Source organism: Denticeps clupeoides, chromosome 11 (genome assembly GCF_900700375.1).
Source record: "Denticeps clupeoides chromosome 11, fDenClu1.1, whole genome shotgun sequence".
Taxonomy (NCBI): Eukaryota; Metazoa; Chordata; class Actinopteri; order Clupeiformes; family Denticipitidae; genus Denticeps; species Denticeps clupeoides.
The window spans coordinates 2,623,440-2,642,417 of record NC_041717.1 but is presented as its reverse complement, the minus strand read 5'-3'; the positions used below and the strand labels follow the sequence as shown (position 1 = coordinate 2,642,417).

The 18,978-nt window shown below is 43.2% G+C and overlaps 1 protein-coding gene across 6 annotated transcripts in view; it reads right to left on the bottom strand.

Annotated features, from left to right (window-relative positions):
- Positions 1 to 18,978, bottom strand: part of grid2 (glutamate receptor, ionotropic, delta 2) — a 307,218-nt gene that overhangs the window by 31,511 nt on the left and 256,729 nt on the right. For all 6 annotated transcript variants that reach the window (XR_003751238.1, XR_003751237.1, XR_003751240.1 and 3 more), the window contains exon 12: positions 2,115 to 2,253. Coding sequence is in view for 2 of the 6 variants with exons in the window: in XM_028996105.1 (XP_028851938.1) it covers positions 2,115 to 2,253 (139 nt within the window). In the remaining 4 variants the exon portion in view is untranslated. The remainder of the gene's footprint in view (positions 1 to 2,114; positions 2,254 to 18,978) is intronic.

Below are 18,978 nucleotides of genomic sequence, written 5' to 3'. Positions count from 1 at the left end.
TTCCCCCCTCTCTTTGTCCCGCTATTCCTTTTAGAATTTTATTCCCCTTCCAGCCCTCTAACAGTAACGGTAACTGGAGGGGTGGTAGTAGCCTAGTGGGTAACACACTCGCCTATGAACCAATCACAGGTTCAAATCCCACTTACTACCATTGTGTCCCTCAGCAAGACGCTTAACCCTGAGTGTCTCCAGGGGGGATTGTCCCTGTAACTACTGATTGGAAGAGACTATGGATAACGGCAGTCTGATAAATGCTGTAAAAGTAAATGTAACCATAGTACTTGTAGCTTATAACTACTATCAACATAAGTAACAGTTAGTAGCAGTAGTAGTAGTTGTATTATTGGTTATAGTATTTGTTGTAGTAATAGCATCTAGGGGCCGTATTTCTGAACTGGCACTACGCAAAAGGACTGATTGGTGATTGAACTACTATTTTATAGGCGTGGATTTACTTCTGTCACTCATGAAGATGGTCTTTAATGTGGCAGTTATAAGCAGATTTAAAAATGGGATGTGTAATGTTACTTTCAGGTTCAAACCCCACTTTCTACCATTGTGTCCCTGAGTGTCTCCAGGGGGACTGTCCCTGTAACTACTGATTTTAAGTCGCTCTAGTAAGGGCATCTGGTAAATGGCATAAAGGTAAATGTAATGCCACACTTAGCCTGTTCAGAAATAATGCCCTCTATGTCTATAACCTCTCTCTCTCTCTCTCTCTCTCTCTCTCTCTCTCTCTCTCTCTCTCTCTCTCTCTCTGTTGTGCTACAGTAGAGCCATCGTCCTGGATTCATTACCTGCTTGGTGACAGCTGACGTCACAGTGAGTGAAGCGTCAGATCTAATTTGCGCCACACAGGAAATTAAAGCAGAGGCCAGAGAAAGCCCTGGAGAGCAGGGCAGCGTGTGACACGCCGCGCTTCACACTCACAGAGCCCCGCTCCTCAAAAACAGCAGGGCTGCGAAAACAACAGCCGCCGTGGCACCTATCCTCCGGCGTATTCATTTACACCGCAGCCGTCAGCAGTGTGAGTGCATGTCCGTGTCTGCTGATGTGCACAGGCAGTGGGTGGATGTCATGTATACGATTCTACGGGATATTTCACCGATATGCAATATCATTTAGATCCCAAAATCAGCATCACAATCACATGAATGATATTGCAATAATATTATCTCACGAGATTGTATGTATGACAATATTAACGGTGCACATAACAGATGCAATGACTAGTGAGAGGTTTCCTAATTTTTTTAGGGATGCCTGGTGTTAATACCTGGTGTTTGAACATTGGCTCATCCCAAACATCATCTGATACGATTATTTAATTAATAAACAGCCTTAATGTGGGGAGCAGACTCAGATTACTCTGTTACATTAAGGAAACGTAAGACTTGAGACAATTAAGACAATTTAACAATTGGACAAATTGTATACACAGCTTTGCTGACCTCCTCGTGTCGTTTGAAGTGAAGTGATTGTAACTTGTGATACACAGCAGCACAGCACACGGTGCACACAGTGAAATTTGTCCTCTGCATTTAACCCATCACCCTGAGTGAACAGTGGGCAGCCATGACAGGCACCCGGGGAGCAGTGTGTGGGGACGGTGCTTTGCTCAGTGGCACCTCAGTGGCACCTCAGTGGCACCTTGGCAGATCGGGATTCGAACCGGCAACCTTCTGATTACGGGCCCACTTCCTTAACCGCTAGGCCACCACTGCCCCCCGCTAGGGGGCATCATGCATCTGAACAGTGCTGCTGCCACCCATCTTAAACATTGGAAATCCACAGGACATTGTTTCCTGTGACACCGCTTACCGCTTGCATGTAATGGAGTGTGCATGAGCAGGATGCATGCTGTATAATAACATTGGAAAACTGAAGTGAATAGACTGCTTTCACAGACGGGCACGGTGTCACCGAAACCCATCCGAGTTACCTGAGCCACTATTTCCAAATTTTTACTCGCTTAATTCATATTATTTTGTTCAAAATTACAACATTTATTATTATTTTCAACACACTGCCAAACCTAAAGACCGTAACAGACACTGTAAAGATATTAAACTTGTGAATATGTGTGAACTGCACTGAGCTTGGCGCATACATACTGAATAGAGTTCTCAATGCGTGTGATGGTGAGGAAGGCTGCCAGGTTGGCGGTGTAGGAGGATATCACGATCAGAGCGAAGAGCCACCACACCCCCATCATCATCCTCGTGGCCAGGGTGGTGTAAGGGACTTCTCCTCCTGCAACAAGAAAAACATGGCGTTAGGTGTCGTCATAAAGAACCGATCGTGGTAAAGATGATCCTAACGACAACGGCGACTGCGCGGAGAGACATCTGCTCTGTTCTTAGCATGACTGCTACTGCGGGGAGGAAAATTCTCCCCCCCGGGATAACGGTCCCTTGCCGGTGATGGATGTGTTGCGGTAAACTCCCCCCTGCATTAGTGAAGCCTGTTAAAATATTAGCTTCATTTATCCTTGCAGCTCACGTGTCACCTCGGTCTAGTGTGTAGGAAGTGGCGGCCATTACAATCCCTTCAGCACAAGACTCAATAAAACATCTCTACACACCCTCTATATGTGCCGCGGTCCTCCGGGACGATCTGTCTTGTGGAGGAAATTTTCGCCTGACACCAGCTCATATGTTCCATGGCCGCGGTGGTTTCTCTTCAGGCGCTGCCTTCCGCACGCCAGTCGCCGTGTTCTGGGTTTCAATATCCCGGGCCAGTGCCGTGAAACTACTGATGGGGCAGTGGGGGGCTATACCGAAAGGTTAACGTGATCCATCAGCCGTTTAAAACCCCCCGTGTTAATTGGCTGCTTCTGTAGGCTGTGTTCAGACACAGAAGTGGATTATTTAGCTTGTACCCTGAACGCTTACCAAAAGTCACCAAATGGTCGAACGTGCTCCCTTGCATTAATGAAATAAAGTGACCTGGCTACTCTTTCAGCATGTTGCTTTTTTTGCACCATTTTGTTACATTAGCATTAGCACACTTCTCCAGAACAAACTGTCAAGAAATATTACTGAATCTGGTGTGCATTTGTACCATTACAGATCGACTCCAAAGCCCTCGGGCGACGCCATAGGATCTGAAGGAGTTGACATAACTGTCAATTCACTAAAATAAAGTGTAATTATTTGTGTAATGTGTATTATTATTTTTATAAAGTTAATTAAATACATTGAAATAACTTGTACTTCATTAATACATTCTGTAACAAGGGAAAACCCAGGTACGAAAATCCTGTGTTATAGTGGCCACTAGTGGCAGGCAGCTGCTAAGTCAGTGACTTTATGTGATAATAATGCACATTTTGCCAAAAAGAAAAGTTGCAAGGTTTAATAGCATAGACTTTGGTCTTCTAAAATGTATTTTTTTCCCTGCAAAATTGAAAACTAAATATAAAAAAATCCTCCCCAAATATGGAAGTATGACAGACTAACACAGACACCCTACCCCACAAATTTTCAGAAATGTCAAAGATTTGCTTTCTTTGATTTTAGAGTTGATCCATTGAACAGTCAAAACTCTCCGCCCCATTATAAAAAAACACAGAGCCATTTATGTAATCTGAAATATATGCAAGTTGGATATAGTTAAGGTAGTCTGGTTTGGACTTGGAAGTGAATGCATTTTGAATCTGTTATTGCAAGCGATATTTCCCAGAAGCCGCTTTCTGTTGGGTATTTGTGATCAAATACTTTTTTTCCATATAAAAGACTGCCTTTCCCCACCACTTGGCCTTTGTGTCTGCAGGTTCTGCCTCTGCGGAGTTGGTTACAACCCGCACCGTGCAACATGCTGCAGTACGGCTCCACAAAACCACCTGCAACTCACATAAGATATCTATTCTCAAAGTCCAGGCAGGAAAAATCAGGCTACATTTCCAGCAGACTGACTGTACCCCAATTTATTCAGCTAAAGATCCCCTGGGCTGGTGTGGATTAAAACAGGAAATCAGATGTGGGTATGGAGAGGTGGTTTGGGGACACAAGGTTGCTTGAATCTGATGGCTAAGGAGATTGTAAGTGTGGCAGGGGGTGAGAGGAGCTGATTGCATCTAATTTCTGTGACTGCAGGATGCTGATCTCCTGAAATGGGGTAGAAGGTGTGATGTCTTTAATCTGCGTGTTCTAAAAAGAAATTCAAATCCGTGTGATGTGCAGCCTGATCAGTTGCTCACACACACACAAACACACACACACACACACACATGCAAATGGGGACCAGCAAAATGGCCACAGAATACAATAACAGTCAAATGTCATGCATGCTTTCCACTCCATGCACATTCAGAAGCAGACATGTTGCTCCATGTCAACCACGAGTCTCAAAAATAATGTAAATGTTCACCCAAAACATTAAGAATTATTGGAAAATTACGTAAATACGGATATACTTGGAATAACTAATGGGACAAGGAGACAAGGACACAAACAAGGATTTGGTACTACAACGTTTGGCATCCATGTCATAGGTCAGCCCCATACAGGAAGTAAACAAAACACGGCTGTGTTAATTATTTTAATAGTCTCAAATATTTATTAATGAATTGCAGCGATTAACAAGTCATTTTTCACAGTCCTAGTAAACTTATGTAAGCCTAATCCTCATCAGCCAATATTGCATCTTGCATAAGAATATGTCCAAGTGGGGACCTGCAAGATGTGCCCATAAACCCTGTCACATGCCCTCAGTATGATGTGACACACATACACTCGCCAGTCAACTTCGTTGACATTATCAGAGTGAAAAATCAAAAGCAATATCAAAGTTGGGAGTAAACAGCTCAATATTCCGTGCTATATTCCAAGTTATTCATGTTTGTCATACGCGTAGCAGCTGCGGCACAAGCGTCAATCTATTCTAATTACGTTCCCTAATCATTTTCAGGCATATGATGAAATTAATATTATTGTCAGTTTTTGCAGTGCCTTATCTACATGAATCAGTTCATTCTGCATTAAAAATGACAGTCTGGAGTGGAGAACAAGTTAATAAACCACTTGTGACAGTTGGCCATGTTCCATTCTTGATAGGTTGTCACACTCGCTGAAGAAGGACAGAGTGGCCGCGGAGTCCCAGGTGGAAGGGACGGTGGCAGGACATGGTGATGGAAGGACACCGCAGCTGCGAATGCGCATTCATCTCGGGATGACTGCGTGGACGACTGCTGTCCTCGACCGCCGCGGCGCACCCAGGAATAGGGCGGGGGGGGCTAATTAGCTGAAGGTCAGTGAGTCTTTCACGAGTCGGTCACGCCGATCTCGCTGTAATGTCACCTGCCCCACATGTGGAAGTAATGTCGTCATGCTTGTAATGGCCTATGCCTGCGTGCGGCATGCTGCATATTATTTTTTTAGAAAAAAAAAATATGAATCTTTCACCTTATTCCCATATGGCCATGAAATAAATGTAGCCACAGCATCAGCCAATCAGAACACTGCAATAAAGGTAGAGATGCTGGTTCTTCTCCCTTAAAACTGTTTTGGTTGATACTGAGTATTTAATACGGAATTACAAACCCCCAAAACCAACATTTGCACAAGAATTGCGTTGCTAATGCTGTCAAGACAGTATCAGCCAGTGTTAGATATTTCCAGTGGTTTGGATCTGTGGAATTCCACGTTTTTAAAATCTCGCATGTACATATGCCCTGGTAAACAAGATGCACTTGGACGAACATGCAGCAAGTATTAAATATGAACCAGATTTTTGCTGAACTCTGAACAACCTCTGTTATTACAAAAACAAGAACAATAGCTTTTTAATATAAATGATGGCACCCACAGTTCACAGGAATCTCACATCGCCCCCTAACACAAAATAAAACACTGCCGGCTTCCACATTCAAAACCTAAAAATACCAGCAACCTCCTAAAGTGCCTCGGGTCTAACAGGGTCACAGTCCCAGACAAAATTCCCACCAGAGTCCCAGAAGAACACAACACCAAACTGACAAGCTTTCTGTGTCACCTCCTCCATCACTGCTCTTCAAGTCATGTATTCCCAATCCAAAGAAAGATGGCTGTCCCTAATGGCAAAAAACAACAAGAATAGCTCCGAAGCAAAACCCATATCCCTGCACTTCATCATCAACAAGGTTACGTTCCTGGCAGCGCACAGGCGGCTACAAGGATACACGCTGAACAGCCTGCGTGGTGAACATCCTCCTGCTGACTGCTTATTTGGACCAAAACCAAGGTGCTCCTTTCATCAAAGGGACCTGCAACCATTTTTGTTAACTGGATTATAAAACAAATTTATGAAAAAAACCTTGACAAATATCGGTATTTCCTATGGATACCTATGTAGCTCAGTGATTTTTGTCAGTACATTGTACTGACAATACAGTACAATGTAATACATAGAATGTAATATGGGGCCAGAGGGTGGAGCAGCAGTTTGCGTGGCCTCACACCTCCCCATGCATGTTGTCCCCATGTGCGGCATTACAACATTTAGCAGCCTTCCCCCGAACAAAAGGTGTGAAGCGCCAGCCAGCTGTTTTGCTCTCTTTGTCTGCCCCAGACGGGAGACACCGGGGGCGTGCCAAGCAAGAAACAAATTCTGATTGGTCTGTGACAACTTCCTGTGAGTCAAATGTATAAAAGGATGTTCAATTGTGGTTTCTGGGCTTCCATTTTCTTTTCCATCGGGAGCTGAGGGGAATCTTTGAGTCTGTTCTATTGACCTGTTTTTCTCCTGGCTTTTCTCTCTCTTTCTCTTTTCCCCTTCTTTTCATTTTGGTTTTCTCTGTAACATTGGTACTTTTTTTACATAGAATATTCACATGTAACTGCAATAATAATTTAGTGATGTTAATAAATTAGAAACTGGTCATTCTTTTTAACCTCTAATATGCCATGCCACTTTCTGCCAGGAAACATCAAGTTGGAGTGGTTTTAATACAGTGCTTTTGTGTGTAGAGAGAGAGTTTTTGTCATTTCACATACACATTAATAGTTGTAAATTTGTAAAGATCTCAACAATTATTTAACAATTATTTACTCAACAGCTTTCTCTACCTATGTGTGTACAATTAGTAATGTTTTTTATTAAAAAAAGGGGACAGGGAGGAGGTAACTGATATCAAATTTACAGAAATTGAGCTTTTACTTTATGAAATTTCTGTGCTTGTAATATTTCTGGGTTTGTAATCCGCTTGCATGTCATGTGATGCACAGGAAGCAAATAAGATGAGACAGAAGCGCCATGGAACATGTATTCAGCCATGTTTCCACAGTTACCGTGGTGTCACCGCCCCATCTCTATTGCCACCATTACAAGATGGAGGACCAGTTTTTAATGTTCAGTTTTAATGTCGCTATTTTAAATCTCCAAAGCAAATTTTCATTCCAGCAAATTCACTCCATGTCTTGTCACTAACCAGTTTACATCTTGACAAGACATATATATTCCCAATTCCCCGTGATATTTTTTAAAAAGTGCCTTTCATTCTCTGGAAAAAAAGAGGTGCTGATTAGGCAAGATATTGGTAAATGTGGGCTGTCCCCTCACTGGTGGCTCTTTCTGACGCACCAAACTCCACCACTCCCGAAATCCCAGACGCTCAGCAGTTACAGCAACTTCAAATAAGTCCTTTGAAGCCGCTGGTGCAGAACATTCAAAGGTTTATACGGAGCTACCTTGGAAAGCTTTAAATCTCTCAGGCACCTTGAGCACCAGAGATTGTAGCTCCTGATGAGCGGCGCTAGCCGCATCTACTTATTTATTTATTTCCTTTCTTTCCCAGAGCATTCCGGTGATAAATAACTTAAGGAAAACATGTCGGCCGTGTCGGGGTGCATGGTTCCCTCGGCACGTCGCCTTTATTTCCCCGGCGCAGCACCAAGTGCCCAGGTTTCTCTGCGGCTGCAATTTATTCCGGCCATCAACTATCCCATTATAAGGCTAGCTGGCAAATCACGGCACAAATTTGCATAGAGTTTACGCTTTGAAGCTCAGGCCTCGCTCTCAAGCCGCTATCTCGCCACGCAGCCACCCAGGAACTTTCAATGCTGTAAATCAGTGGGAACGAGGAGGGGGCGGGGAAATGCTGCCAGGCAGAAGCGCGTGTTGGCCCCAGGCGGGGCGGGGAAACTGTAAACTGGGGACCTGTGGGGACAAACAGGCGGAAAAACAGCGGCTTGCCGAGCCGCTTGATTTCCACGCCGCTGGATTACGCCGCACAAGTGTTTACATGATGCGCTCCGCACGTGACGGGAAGCAGGATGGGGAAGTGGGGCGCCCCACCCCAAACCGAAAAAACCAAGGGGCTTCATAGGACAGCGTGATAACATCTAATGGATTCATTCACCCTCGTTTCAGTAAATGAACAGCTTGGCGCGCGTCAGTCTGGAGTTCCGACTTGAGAGATGAGGGTGTTGAAGCAGTGAGGAGGGGGATCACGAGGGAAGCAATCTATCCCTCCCGATAAACGTGTCACCGTCCCCATCCATGTGACTTATTGCTTTCATCTGGCTCACCCTCTCCAAGAAGTAATGTGCAAAATAAAGGAAATGAATGTTGTTGCCGCTGTTTTTGCGAGTTGTGGCGGGGAATGCCGCCGCGCTGCCTCTTCCGTCTACAGAACCATTTTGGCACCCTGTAGAACAAATTATTTCTAAAAGATAACAGCTTTTGGGAGATCCTATCATGGCCAAATCAATTTGAGAACAAATCCAGACTCTCAGAGTTGGAAAACCACCGCTTCTGCGAGGACGAGAGCGAGGAACAGAGTCCCTTTACTCAATGTTCAAAAAACAAGAGCACGCATCTATAGTGATACACACACACACACACACACACACACACAGAGGGAGGGCACCAGTAGTTGTTCATTTACGGTATATTGGAGGAGGTGCGTCCGGAAACGGGATTATTATTTATAATGCTCCCCTCCGCCGACATTACGCTGCCGAAAATGAGCAATATATCTGCAGCTGGGCGACTCCCAAGGGTCTGAAAGTTTCGCATGGGGTTTCGCATGGAGACCAGCAATTTAGATTGAAATTCAAACCATTCAATAATTACTTCTAGCATGGCTATTTGGAGATATTAATGCAGGGCGGCCTACAGAGATATTAGTCTCCTTCTTGCACACTCAAAAGTGAGTAAAGTTCCAAAAGCAATGGATATAATTGGAATATGAACTCCTAAAATGGATTTCCAAGCAGGCTGTCACAGAGCCTCTGTGATCTTAGGCTATTCTAATGAAACACTTCCAACACGGATCTTGGCTGGGATCAGCGAAAAAGTAATTTACATATCTATCTTACGACTGCCAAACAAAGAGGCAAAATTCTGATTTTCTGCACGAGAAAAAAAGACATTTCCAACACACCCAGTAAATCAGTGCAAATCCTTTCCTGCACGCCAATAAATCACATTGGCAAGCGGGTGGCGGTTTGTTTACACCGCACTGGCACGTGTGCACCGCGTTTATCTGTCAGAAGAGAAAGAGAGGTTTTACCCTTTTCTCTTTCTGCTCCGAGTCAAATTGTTTTCTTTGTATTTCAGAGACCACGAGACCAGACTTGGCTGCAAAATCAATTCTATTAGAATTGTGCTCCAGTGGGGATTCTGTGGCCTGACGTGACCTGCGACCTCTGACACCGTAGAAGGATCAGCCACGATCAAATGGGTTTAAAATGCAGTCAAAACGGTAAACCTCTGCTCATTTCAGAAATGTTAACTTTCACAATTGTCTGCCATGACAACAGTACAGCACATTGTAGCTCATCACTCTGGATGACCGAATGGCCACAGATTAATTGATTGATTGACGAAACCCTTTATCGCTGTTGCAACAAACCATGTCAAAAGTACAAGTGCTACTGAATCTGGCCATCGACCCGACCGTACGTTGACACAACACAGTACATTGGAGTGGGGGGAGGGGGTGTTGGACAGGTCAGGAAGATAGGGAAAAAGGTCAGAAACAAGAGAAGGGTACACATTAGGTTCGAGAAGCATATAAAGTAGACAGGACAAGAGAAGCGAGCAGGGAATATAAGGGAGGGAGAGCAAGGAGAGTCAGCGCAGAAAAGACCCTTGTTCACATTTAGCCACAAAGGCCCAGACTATTGGCTGGTGAAAACTCGCTCTGCATGCTTTTAAACTTGGTTATTTACATTTACACATACATGACTTTACATGAACAGTCCCCCTGGAGACACTCAGGGTTAAGCGTCTTGCTCAGGGACACAATGGTAGTAAGTGGGTTCATAGGCGAGTGTGTTACACACTAGGCTACTACCTCCCCAACCCACATCCATTCAAATGCACTGACCTGAACTGACACTTCAAAAGCAGTCTGTAACAATTGTTTCAAACTATTCTTAATGTCTTTTTGTAATCCAAGGGTTGGCCTGCAGTGTAGATACCACAGATGTGTATCTAGTACTATAGTAGATACCATTTAGTTTGGGAATTGTGGCAATAGTACAAAATGAGAGGTCGTTCAAAGGAATACACTCTGCAAGGCAGAACAGTGTTCTTGTGACCCACTTCTCCATCCTTCTTTTAATTTGCGTCCAAAAAGATTTGAAGGGAATAGCTCTGTGTCGGGGCACAGAAGGATTTCACTTTCTTGTTCATGCAGTGGTGGCAGATAAACCACTAAATCCAGCTTGAATTGTATGGAAAACACTAATTTCCTTTTTCTGAACAGTTCAGCAGAATTCTTCTGCTTTTGAAAGAAAGAAAGAAGAAATAAATCTAAAAATAAGACAAGAATTACTGAGTCAGCACATCCCACAAATCCTTTCAGTGCAGACTGTTGGTTTATTTCTCATTTCGGGGAATCAATAAAACTTTATAAAACATTACGGCTATTGCCACAAATGAAAAAAAAAAGTGAATACTGAGCTTCCCAAGAGCGTGGCTGTTATTATTTCTGTTAATGGAGATGGTCGGGAGCGATTATTTATTAGAAAAGCAGACGGTGAAAGACGGCTCTTTGTTCTCCGACTCTGACCTTGTTTATACCTTCGACCGGCTCTTGAAAAGCAGTCCAGACTTCAGCATTGAACCCTCCTGCTCTCAGTAGTTACTCTACAGAAGAATAAATCCATCCTCAACATCTGCACCTGCTTCCCACAGCTTAGGGAAGACTTGTCTTTTCTATATATTTATTCTTCTCCCGACTATTAGATTTTTTTCAGCAAATGAGGCACGCTGCTCTTTATTGAGAGTCTGAGAAATAGATCCTTGGTTTACACACCGAACAAACTGCTGTTGGAACAGAGACATTTTTTATCCCAAATAGCCTTCACAGTTACAACATTTCAGTCTAACCGGACACATATGGGAGATTCTGGAGCATAATCTACAACCATCATCCAAAAAGTTAATAAGGGAATATGTTTTGGATGAATGCTGTCCATCCCTCAAGTGAAGAAGCTGGAATAATCAGTCATAAGCAGCGCCGAAGCTGTTCTGGCAGCTCAGCACCGTACTGAAATGTTCATTTGTCTTTATGTGAGGCAGCAGGCCAACAAAGCATTTCACCCTCTGCCTTTTATTGCCCTCTTTCTTATTGAAATCACTGATAGTTGGCAAGACAAACAGATGGTACTCTGCTGTATTGTACTTCACCTGCCACGTGCCGTGAGTGACAGACTTTTAAACCTTTTAAAACATGTGAGCCAAGGCCGGTGTGACTGACTGTGGGTTCAATCAGAACCTGCAATGTGATGCCTCACCTGAAACAGCCATAATGCATAAATATAGGTACTAAATGGTGAGTGAGTTCATTAAAATAAAATGTCATTAAACAAGCTGGGTAATTAACAGTACTGATTTGTCAGGTTTAATTTGAGAGATATGAGATATGATGGGGATTTGGCCCCTGTTGGCCCACCAGGGGGCGCAAGGTCGACCAAGGAGACAGAAAAGGGCAAAAATCAGCATTACTTATAAACATCCGGCCAACATCTTGCTCATTGCGAACTCATCATCGTGTCCTTTGTTGTTGTAAGTCGTTTTCTATTTCTGTGATTTTTGCCTGTCCCCTGAATTTTTTTCAGCCTCTTCTCCTGGATTACCCTTGTCTGCCGTATGTTTAGATCCTGATGAACCCGACCCTTTGCTCGTCTACTGACAACGATTCTGCCAAGACTCTGACAGACACATTTTCCACCTCGATTATGACCCACCCGAAGACGCCTCTATTGCCAGCCTGGTTCCAGTGCCCATTTGATAAAGTAAAGAACTCGAATGCCTTCTCTGTTCCATTCCTCCTCTGGGAGCCACCCCGCGACCGCCCTCTCACTTCTGTCCACCGCTCACCAGTTAAAACACTCCCGCGCCTTCTTCTGCTACTTCAGTAAAGACTGTATCCAGTTCCAGAATGTCTGCGAGTGTGCCTTTGCACCAGTCCTGTGGACCTGGCCTGATGGGAGATGGCCAAGGTCACAGGCCTTTATCACCCCCAAAAATTCTACCACACATTGCCCCCTTCACCTATTTGTCAGTGGTCAGGCCACAATTTACTGAAATCGGTTAATATTTCCTTTCTGAGCTGTCACGTTTGTTCTTTTTATCAGACATGATCAGCATTAATTCAATTAAGGGTTTATTTTTAGTCATGGATCATTTCATCACGATGAGTCATTTGTGTCAATTGTGCACTCAGTGTCACTTGAGCGCAAAGACAACGAGAGATCCATGAGGTGAAGCCAGACACTATTTTAGACCTTCAATACAATTAAAAAGAAAGCACTCCTCCTCAATAAATCAAGATGTGCTTTCCTTGACTAACATGTCTAATCGTATTTACAGTGCCCTTCACATTCTTTTAAAAGATTAGCAAGGAGGGGTAGATAACATTAAGAAAAATCCAAACATCCGAAATAAATGAAGAACAAATCACCTAAAAAATGTGTGTGTGTGTGTGTGTGTGTGTGTGTGTCAACATGTCACCAGAATGATTGTGAAGGCACCCAGACTTGCTAAGCTCTGCCAGTGCGAATGCCACATCTATATCTACTCAGAGCGCTTGCCCTCGTTCCAAAATCAGCAAGAAATCCTTGTCTGCACCTTCTGTGTCATGCTTCATATAAATGTTAAAGACGATCTGTCAGCCAACACTGCATGGCATGGCCTTTGGCTTCTGCCGCTCCCGCGCCTTGTGCAGACTTGTCGTTGTCGCCCTACGTGTACTGTAGGCAGCACAGCTTCATGAGAAACACTCCCCAGAGAATATGCCAGTTCCCAGAGGCAGAGCTGCCTCTGTCTGTTTAACTCTGTTTATGTGAAAGGGAGAGCGCTCCTCATCAGCCTTCCAGTAGAAGGAGAACGAATTCAGGATGCCCAAGGAAACAAGACACTACTGTTTTCATGTCGGTAGTGTTGCATTCATCAGCAAAATGTAGGATGAAATATCTACATCAACGAAAGATAAGATAACTATAACAGAATATATAATGTAATTTGTTGATGAATAAAAATAAAACAAAAAACATAATTAACAAAATAAAAATGAGACGAGACGTTATTTCTTTTCATTTAATTCTGTTTCCTGTCTCTCCCTTCCGGTCACACTGATAATGTCACTTCCGCAATCATGCAATTGTGGCATTTACTAGATTGCAGGACACTTCTGAGGGGTGAGCAGAAGTGGGAGAAAATGATGAAGCGATATTTGGACACATTTTCTTTCAAATAAAGTGGAAAAGAAAACAGAATAATTGGTTGAAAAACATGGAAGAAATCAGAGTGTCTTCCATTTACATTTACAGCATTTACCAGATGCCCTTATCCAGAGCGACTTACAATCAGTATTTACAGGGACAGTCCCCCCCTGGAGACACTTAGGGTTAAGTGTCTTGTTCAGGGACACAAAGTAAGTGGGATTTGAACCTGGGTAGTCTGGTTCATAGGCGAGTGTGTTACCAACTAGGCAACTACCACCCATGTCTGGCCTGGATGTAGTGTATTTTTGACTAAGGTAATAATAATAAGGCCTTGTTTTAATTATGAAATCGGTTTTGTCTGTTCTACTAGGTACTTGTATTATATTGAATAGTTTAAATAGTATTGTATTAAAATAAGAGACTAAAATACAAATTTCTTTGACTAACATTAGACTAAAATGTCATCAGTTCTCGTTGACTATAACTAGACTAAATTATTCATGGATAATTCTGACTAAAGGATGGCAGTAATAATACAAAATATTCATACTAGGAACAAACTTTCTTAAGTTATATTGTTTTACGCTGACAACCATTACAACCTGGTAGAAAATTACATTTTCAGATTAGCATTCAGTGTAAAACCATTCTTCTTGACATTCTTCAGTGGAAACGTTTGCCACTGGTTATATAATATCTGGACTAGCATCAGCACTCATATGGTTTGGTGTTGGTGTGAAGGTAGGTGTGGAGTTATTAATGATGGGAATTCGGGCTCTTTTAGCAGAGCAGACTCTTATAGCTTGGCTAACTTCAAAGTGCTGGCTCTTTCAGCTCCCAAGTGGCTCTTCAGATTTTTTTTGGTGGTTAAATGAATTTATTACCAAAAATAATGTTAAATTATTAGGTGAAATGAATTACTAACATACAAAACATACATTTTATCAAATGTTTATTAATGATATGGCTTATAACATTGCAGAATAATATATTTTAAGGCACAAAAAACAAAACCAGCTCAATTTGGTAAATTATTTTAAATAATTTACAGTTAAACAACATAAACTTAAAACAAACTATAAATGATTTATTTCAGCTGGTACTCAGAATGTCACCAACCGTCACCATTTGCTTGAATTTGATCTTGGTTATTTTTTTACTAGCTTTATTGCTCTTTTAATATATTTTATTTCCTACTTCTGTCACAAATGGGGTGGAGTGAGGGAGGATGGACGGCAAAGGTTGAGAAAGAAAGAAAAAAAAAAAAGAGTATTTAATTACAATGTCCAAAAAAACGTACAACAAAACCACTGAGTCTTGGCACTGAAATGTTCTGATGGCTGCCGCCGGCTTGCAGAGGCCCCATCCCATGATGGCTTCAGCCTGCCACCTGCAGTCGCCCCTCCAGGGACTGTGAGCTGTCCGTGGGTCACTGGGGAGAACAGGTGGATGACTGTGTAGAGTTCCGGATCAGGCGGGTATTTATAGGGGAACCATTAGCCTCAGTCAACCACACGTGATACCGGTTAACCTGAGGAGGGCGGAGGAAAATGGGCGGAGTACCACGACACGCAAATCTAGTATTCTGGAGAGAGAGAGTGTGTCATGGGGGGCCAAGCTGGCGTGGACATGACAGCTTTATTCTATTTTATTTATTCTTATAACTTTATTTTTTTAACTATGCACAGCCAAAACAGATCGGTTCAGGATGCAGTACACTGTGTGTTGTACTTTTCTAAATATGCACATGACAAAAAAAAAAAAAATCTTGAAATGCCACATGCTACAACCACCTTGTGAGAGCCGGGCGACTTAAAGCACCACCCATCCCCCTCCTTCTCAGTACAGACACGCACGTAGTTGTGTAGTTGACCAATCACGTGCAGCTTGAAAAAAAAAAGAGAATTCTTAGAGAATCGAGAAAGACTCACAGGAAAAAAGCTGGCTCAGGTCCTTCATTTCAAAGAGCCGACTCCAAGAGCCATTTCATTTGCAACCGACACATCATTGGAGTTCATATTAGATGAAGAGCTGCACTTTGCAGTATTCTGCAGTCAGATCACCAAGAAAGGCCAAGGGGACAGAGTACATCAAACTCCACTTGGGGTGAAAATTATTTACTCAGTTAGACTCCTTTTACAAAGGATATAAGAGCAGTAATGAACCCTGCCATCCCTATCCTTGAGAGAAAATTCTCAGTTCGAACCATTGGAAGACCGCTGGAATGAGTCTCCATATTGACCTTCTAGAAAGTCAATGCCTACCCACAATGACAATTACCAGGGGGTGACCTGCAATTCCATGATGTCGCTATTGCACTCAAGTGTATTTTGGCTGTGTATGTTATGTCATGTAAATGATCCGGCCTGGGTCTAAACATCTGCCTATGTAGAATCCTTGAATCTTTACTGGTGCAGGCAATGCATTTCCTGACTATGTTTTTCAAATAGTATTTCATCGTATGAGGACTCTAATATAATCCATTAACATAAGCCATTAACACGCTCAATTTCCATAGCCACAGAGTCACAGAGTCCATCCCGGCTGGCCACCACAGAACTATTAAACAGTTCTGTATAATATATAACATGATGTTGATATTGCATTCAATACATTGTATATCACTGTTTCCACCTATGTTTGGTTTGAAGACATTCAAGAGAGTTAATTTTGCATTTACAACTATTTTAAATGTTATCTGACACGCCTGCTCACATCTCAGTGAGTTTCATGCTGGACGGCGCGGCACCCGGTGGCCTTGTTCTCGCACCACAGTCATCTAAAGCTGCTTTTAGACCAAATGCGCAGCAAGGAAAGTATATGTTTCTCTGAACTCTTGGTAAGACGATCATGTCATTTGTGGCATCAGGGGGGTGCCAACTGAACAGAAGACCATTTTTCTGCTCATTCTGCTCTCCACACCGCTGTACGAGTCCTGAACTCTTGTATTTGAAAACATCAAGTGACCATATAGAAAATGTATTGATTGCATTGTGAATCATTGATATCGCGGCATTGATAATCGTAATCGAATCGGATTGTGAGACCAGTGAAAGTCTCATATCACACAATACATGGAGTAAAACATTATGGAACTCTTATACTGACAGTTTTTCTTCCCACCGACCCATCCAAGCCCATCAATTTCCACTATCGTTTAAATGTATTGTTGGTAATTTGTTGCTATTCATTACATGTTCTATTACTGTATTGGTCCAAATTTTTCAAGACTACATGAATTACAAAATATTGTACTCGGTGCAATCTACTAATATTTGTTTAGGCCCAGAATGTAAGACGTCAACAATTTTTTGATAAATAAAAAGTCCTATATATGGGCCAGTACAGTATTTGTGTTGCATATGTATACAGTTTTCATTGATTGCATGTCCACAGACCTTTAAGAGACAATCAAGGTGGAATCAAGGTGTATTTGGTTCAATACAACTTTGAGCACCACAAGCTTTTTTTTAAATGGCAAAGGGTTCCTTGTCTTGTTCAAAGATTCCAGTGTTTCATTCATACAAGCCAGAGATGGTCAGAAGAGGTCGACCAGAACAGAAGAACTCAGATCTTTTACCCTGAAATGGAAGTTTGAAAAATCCTGTCCTTTCTTAAAGTGCTTCAAAGTGTCCTCCCTGACATCGGCCCTTGGTGCAAGATGACTACTCTTGTGCCTCCCTGGACAAATTTAACTAGAGACTCAGAGGTCAGGTTGGACCATTGCTAGTTTCTGTATGTGGGACAGCCGCGTGACCCAGCATCCAGGTGGAAAGTGTCACCTCCACATTCCCCAAGCCTGGAGAGGGAACATGTTTTTCCACGCTGTCTGAGGCCCGCGGAGGCTCGCGGGTCTTTTTCTTCACTCTGTCAACAGCTTTGCTACCCCCGTCATGATGCTCTGCTGCGTCCTCTGTGCCTAATACAGCCGCCGGCCTCAAACGGCTGTTTATTCGGCGCATGGCTATCACAGTCTTTCCAGGTGATTCTATGACCTCGACCCACTTACTGTCTCTCAGTGTTGAAGTGGCCTGAATGGCTTCTGGGAGGGCGTGCTTGTCGTATGCGGATAACGCCACTGCCTGCTGTTCCACTAATTAGAAGAGAGCGCTTTGCTGGTGTCCCCTGCTGTGATGGCAGGGCGTTGTTTTAAACCAGACTCTCTTCGATTTTTCATCTGCACATCCGGTAACGCTGTTTCCGGCAGCATCCTCGATCCGCAGTGACAGCTTGGTGGCTTGGATCGGAGGTCACTCACAAACCCATCAGCCCTTCTTTTTTTAAGGTTTCATTTTATTCAAGCTTAAGCTTTACCCCAAATAGAAAGAGTTGGCACTTGTCTAGGCCAAATGGAATCAGAAAAGCACCACTGAATGAATTCCTGTTGTTAGGGAATGGCTCATAAGCCAAAAGCTGACGGCATTACTCATTTTTTTTGTTCATCCACCGGCTTTGTGAAACTTGCTTTACTAGGCATTCCAATGGTTCCAGAAATCCTTTTTTTTGTATAGCAGCACCCATGTCTGTAATTGCTCCACACTGTGCTACTAGCGCTTCCGTTTTTGTGGGCTTCTTTTTTGTCCCTGTTTGTACTGTGACACGTTGAACCTTGTCAACACATTCTTTTTTTTCCGGTTCAGAAACCAGGCAGGTTATGGTAGACTTTCTGCAGCGGCACCCGAGGGTGCAGCTCAGTGCCACCCTGCTCCAGCGTGTCCTCAGCTGAAAGCCTCTACCTGTGCCCTCATAAACACTTACGCTCTGCCTTGTGCTTGTGGCCTCTGTCTACTCAGCTGTAATAGTGGTGATTGCTGCTTTTGAAGGGGCTCTTGTGTGCAGGTTGGCATGGCGATATGAGGGCACTTTTTAATGCTGGCGTGGGGTGACATGTAGGTATGTTTATCAGTGCTGACCTGATGGGAGCTGTCAAAGGCTTGCATCAGCCTCGAAAACCTTGGGGAAGTGGTGGTCTAGCGGGTAAGGGGCTGGACTTGTAACTGAAGGGATACCCTTGATCAAGGTACTGTCAATGCTGCCCACTGGGTCTAGTGGTATTACTGTGTGCTGTGCTACAGGGTATCACAATTACCAAAAGAATCACACACACACACACACACACACACACACAAAACAATCCAGTTTAATGGCTCCTTTTTGCAATGTGTCTCGTTAATCCGCAAAATTTCACCTGCAGCCTCATTGTCTCTGAAAGATACGGTGGATTTCAAGGGTGCTAGTACCCTACTGGTTCATGGACTTGTATTCACCAAGCATGTCATTTAAAATCATTTTTACAGTAAAGGTGATTTGACACTTTATC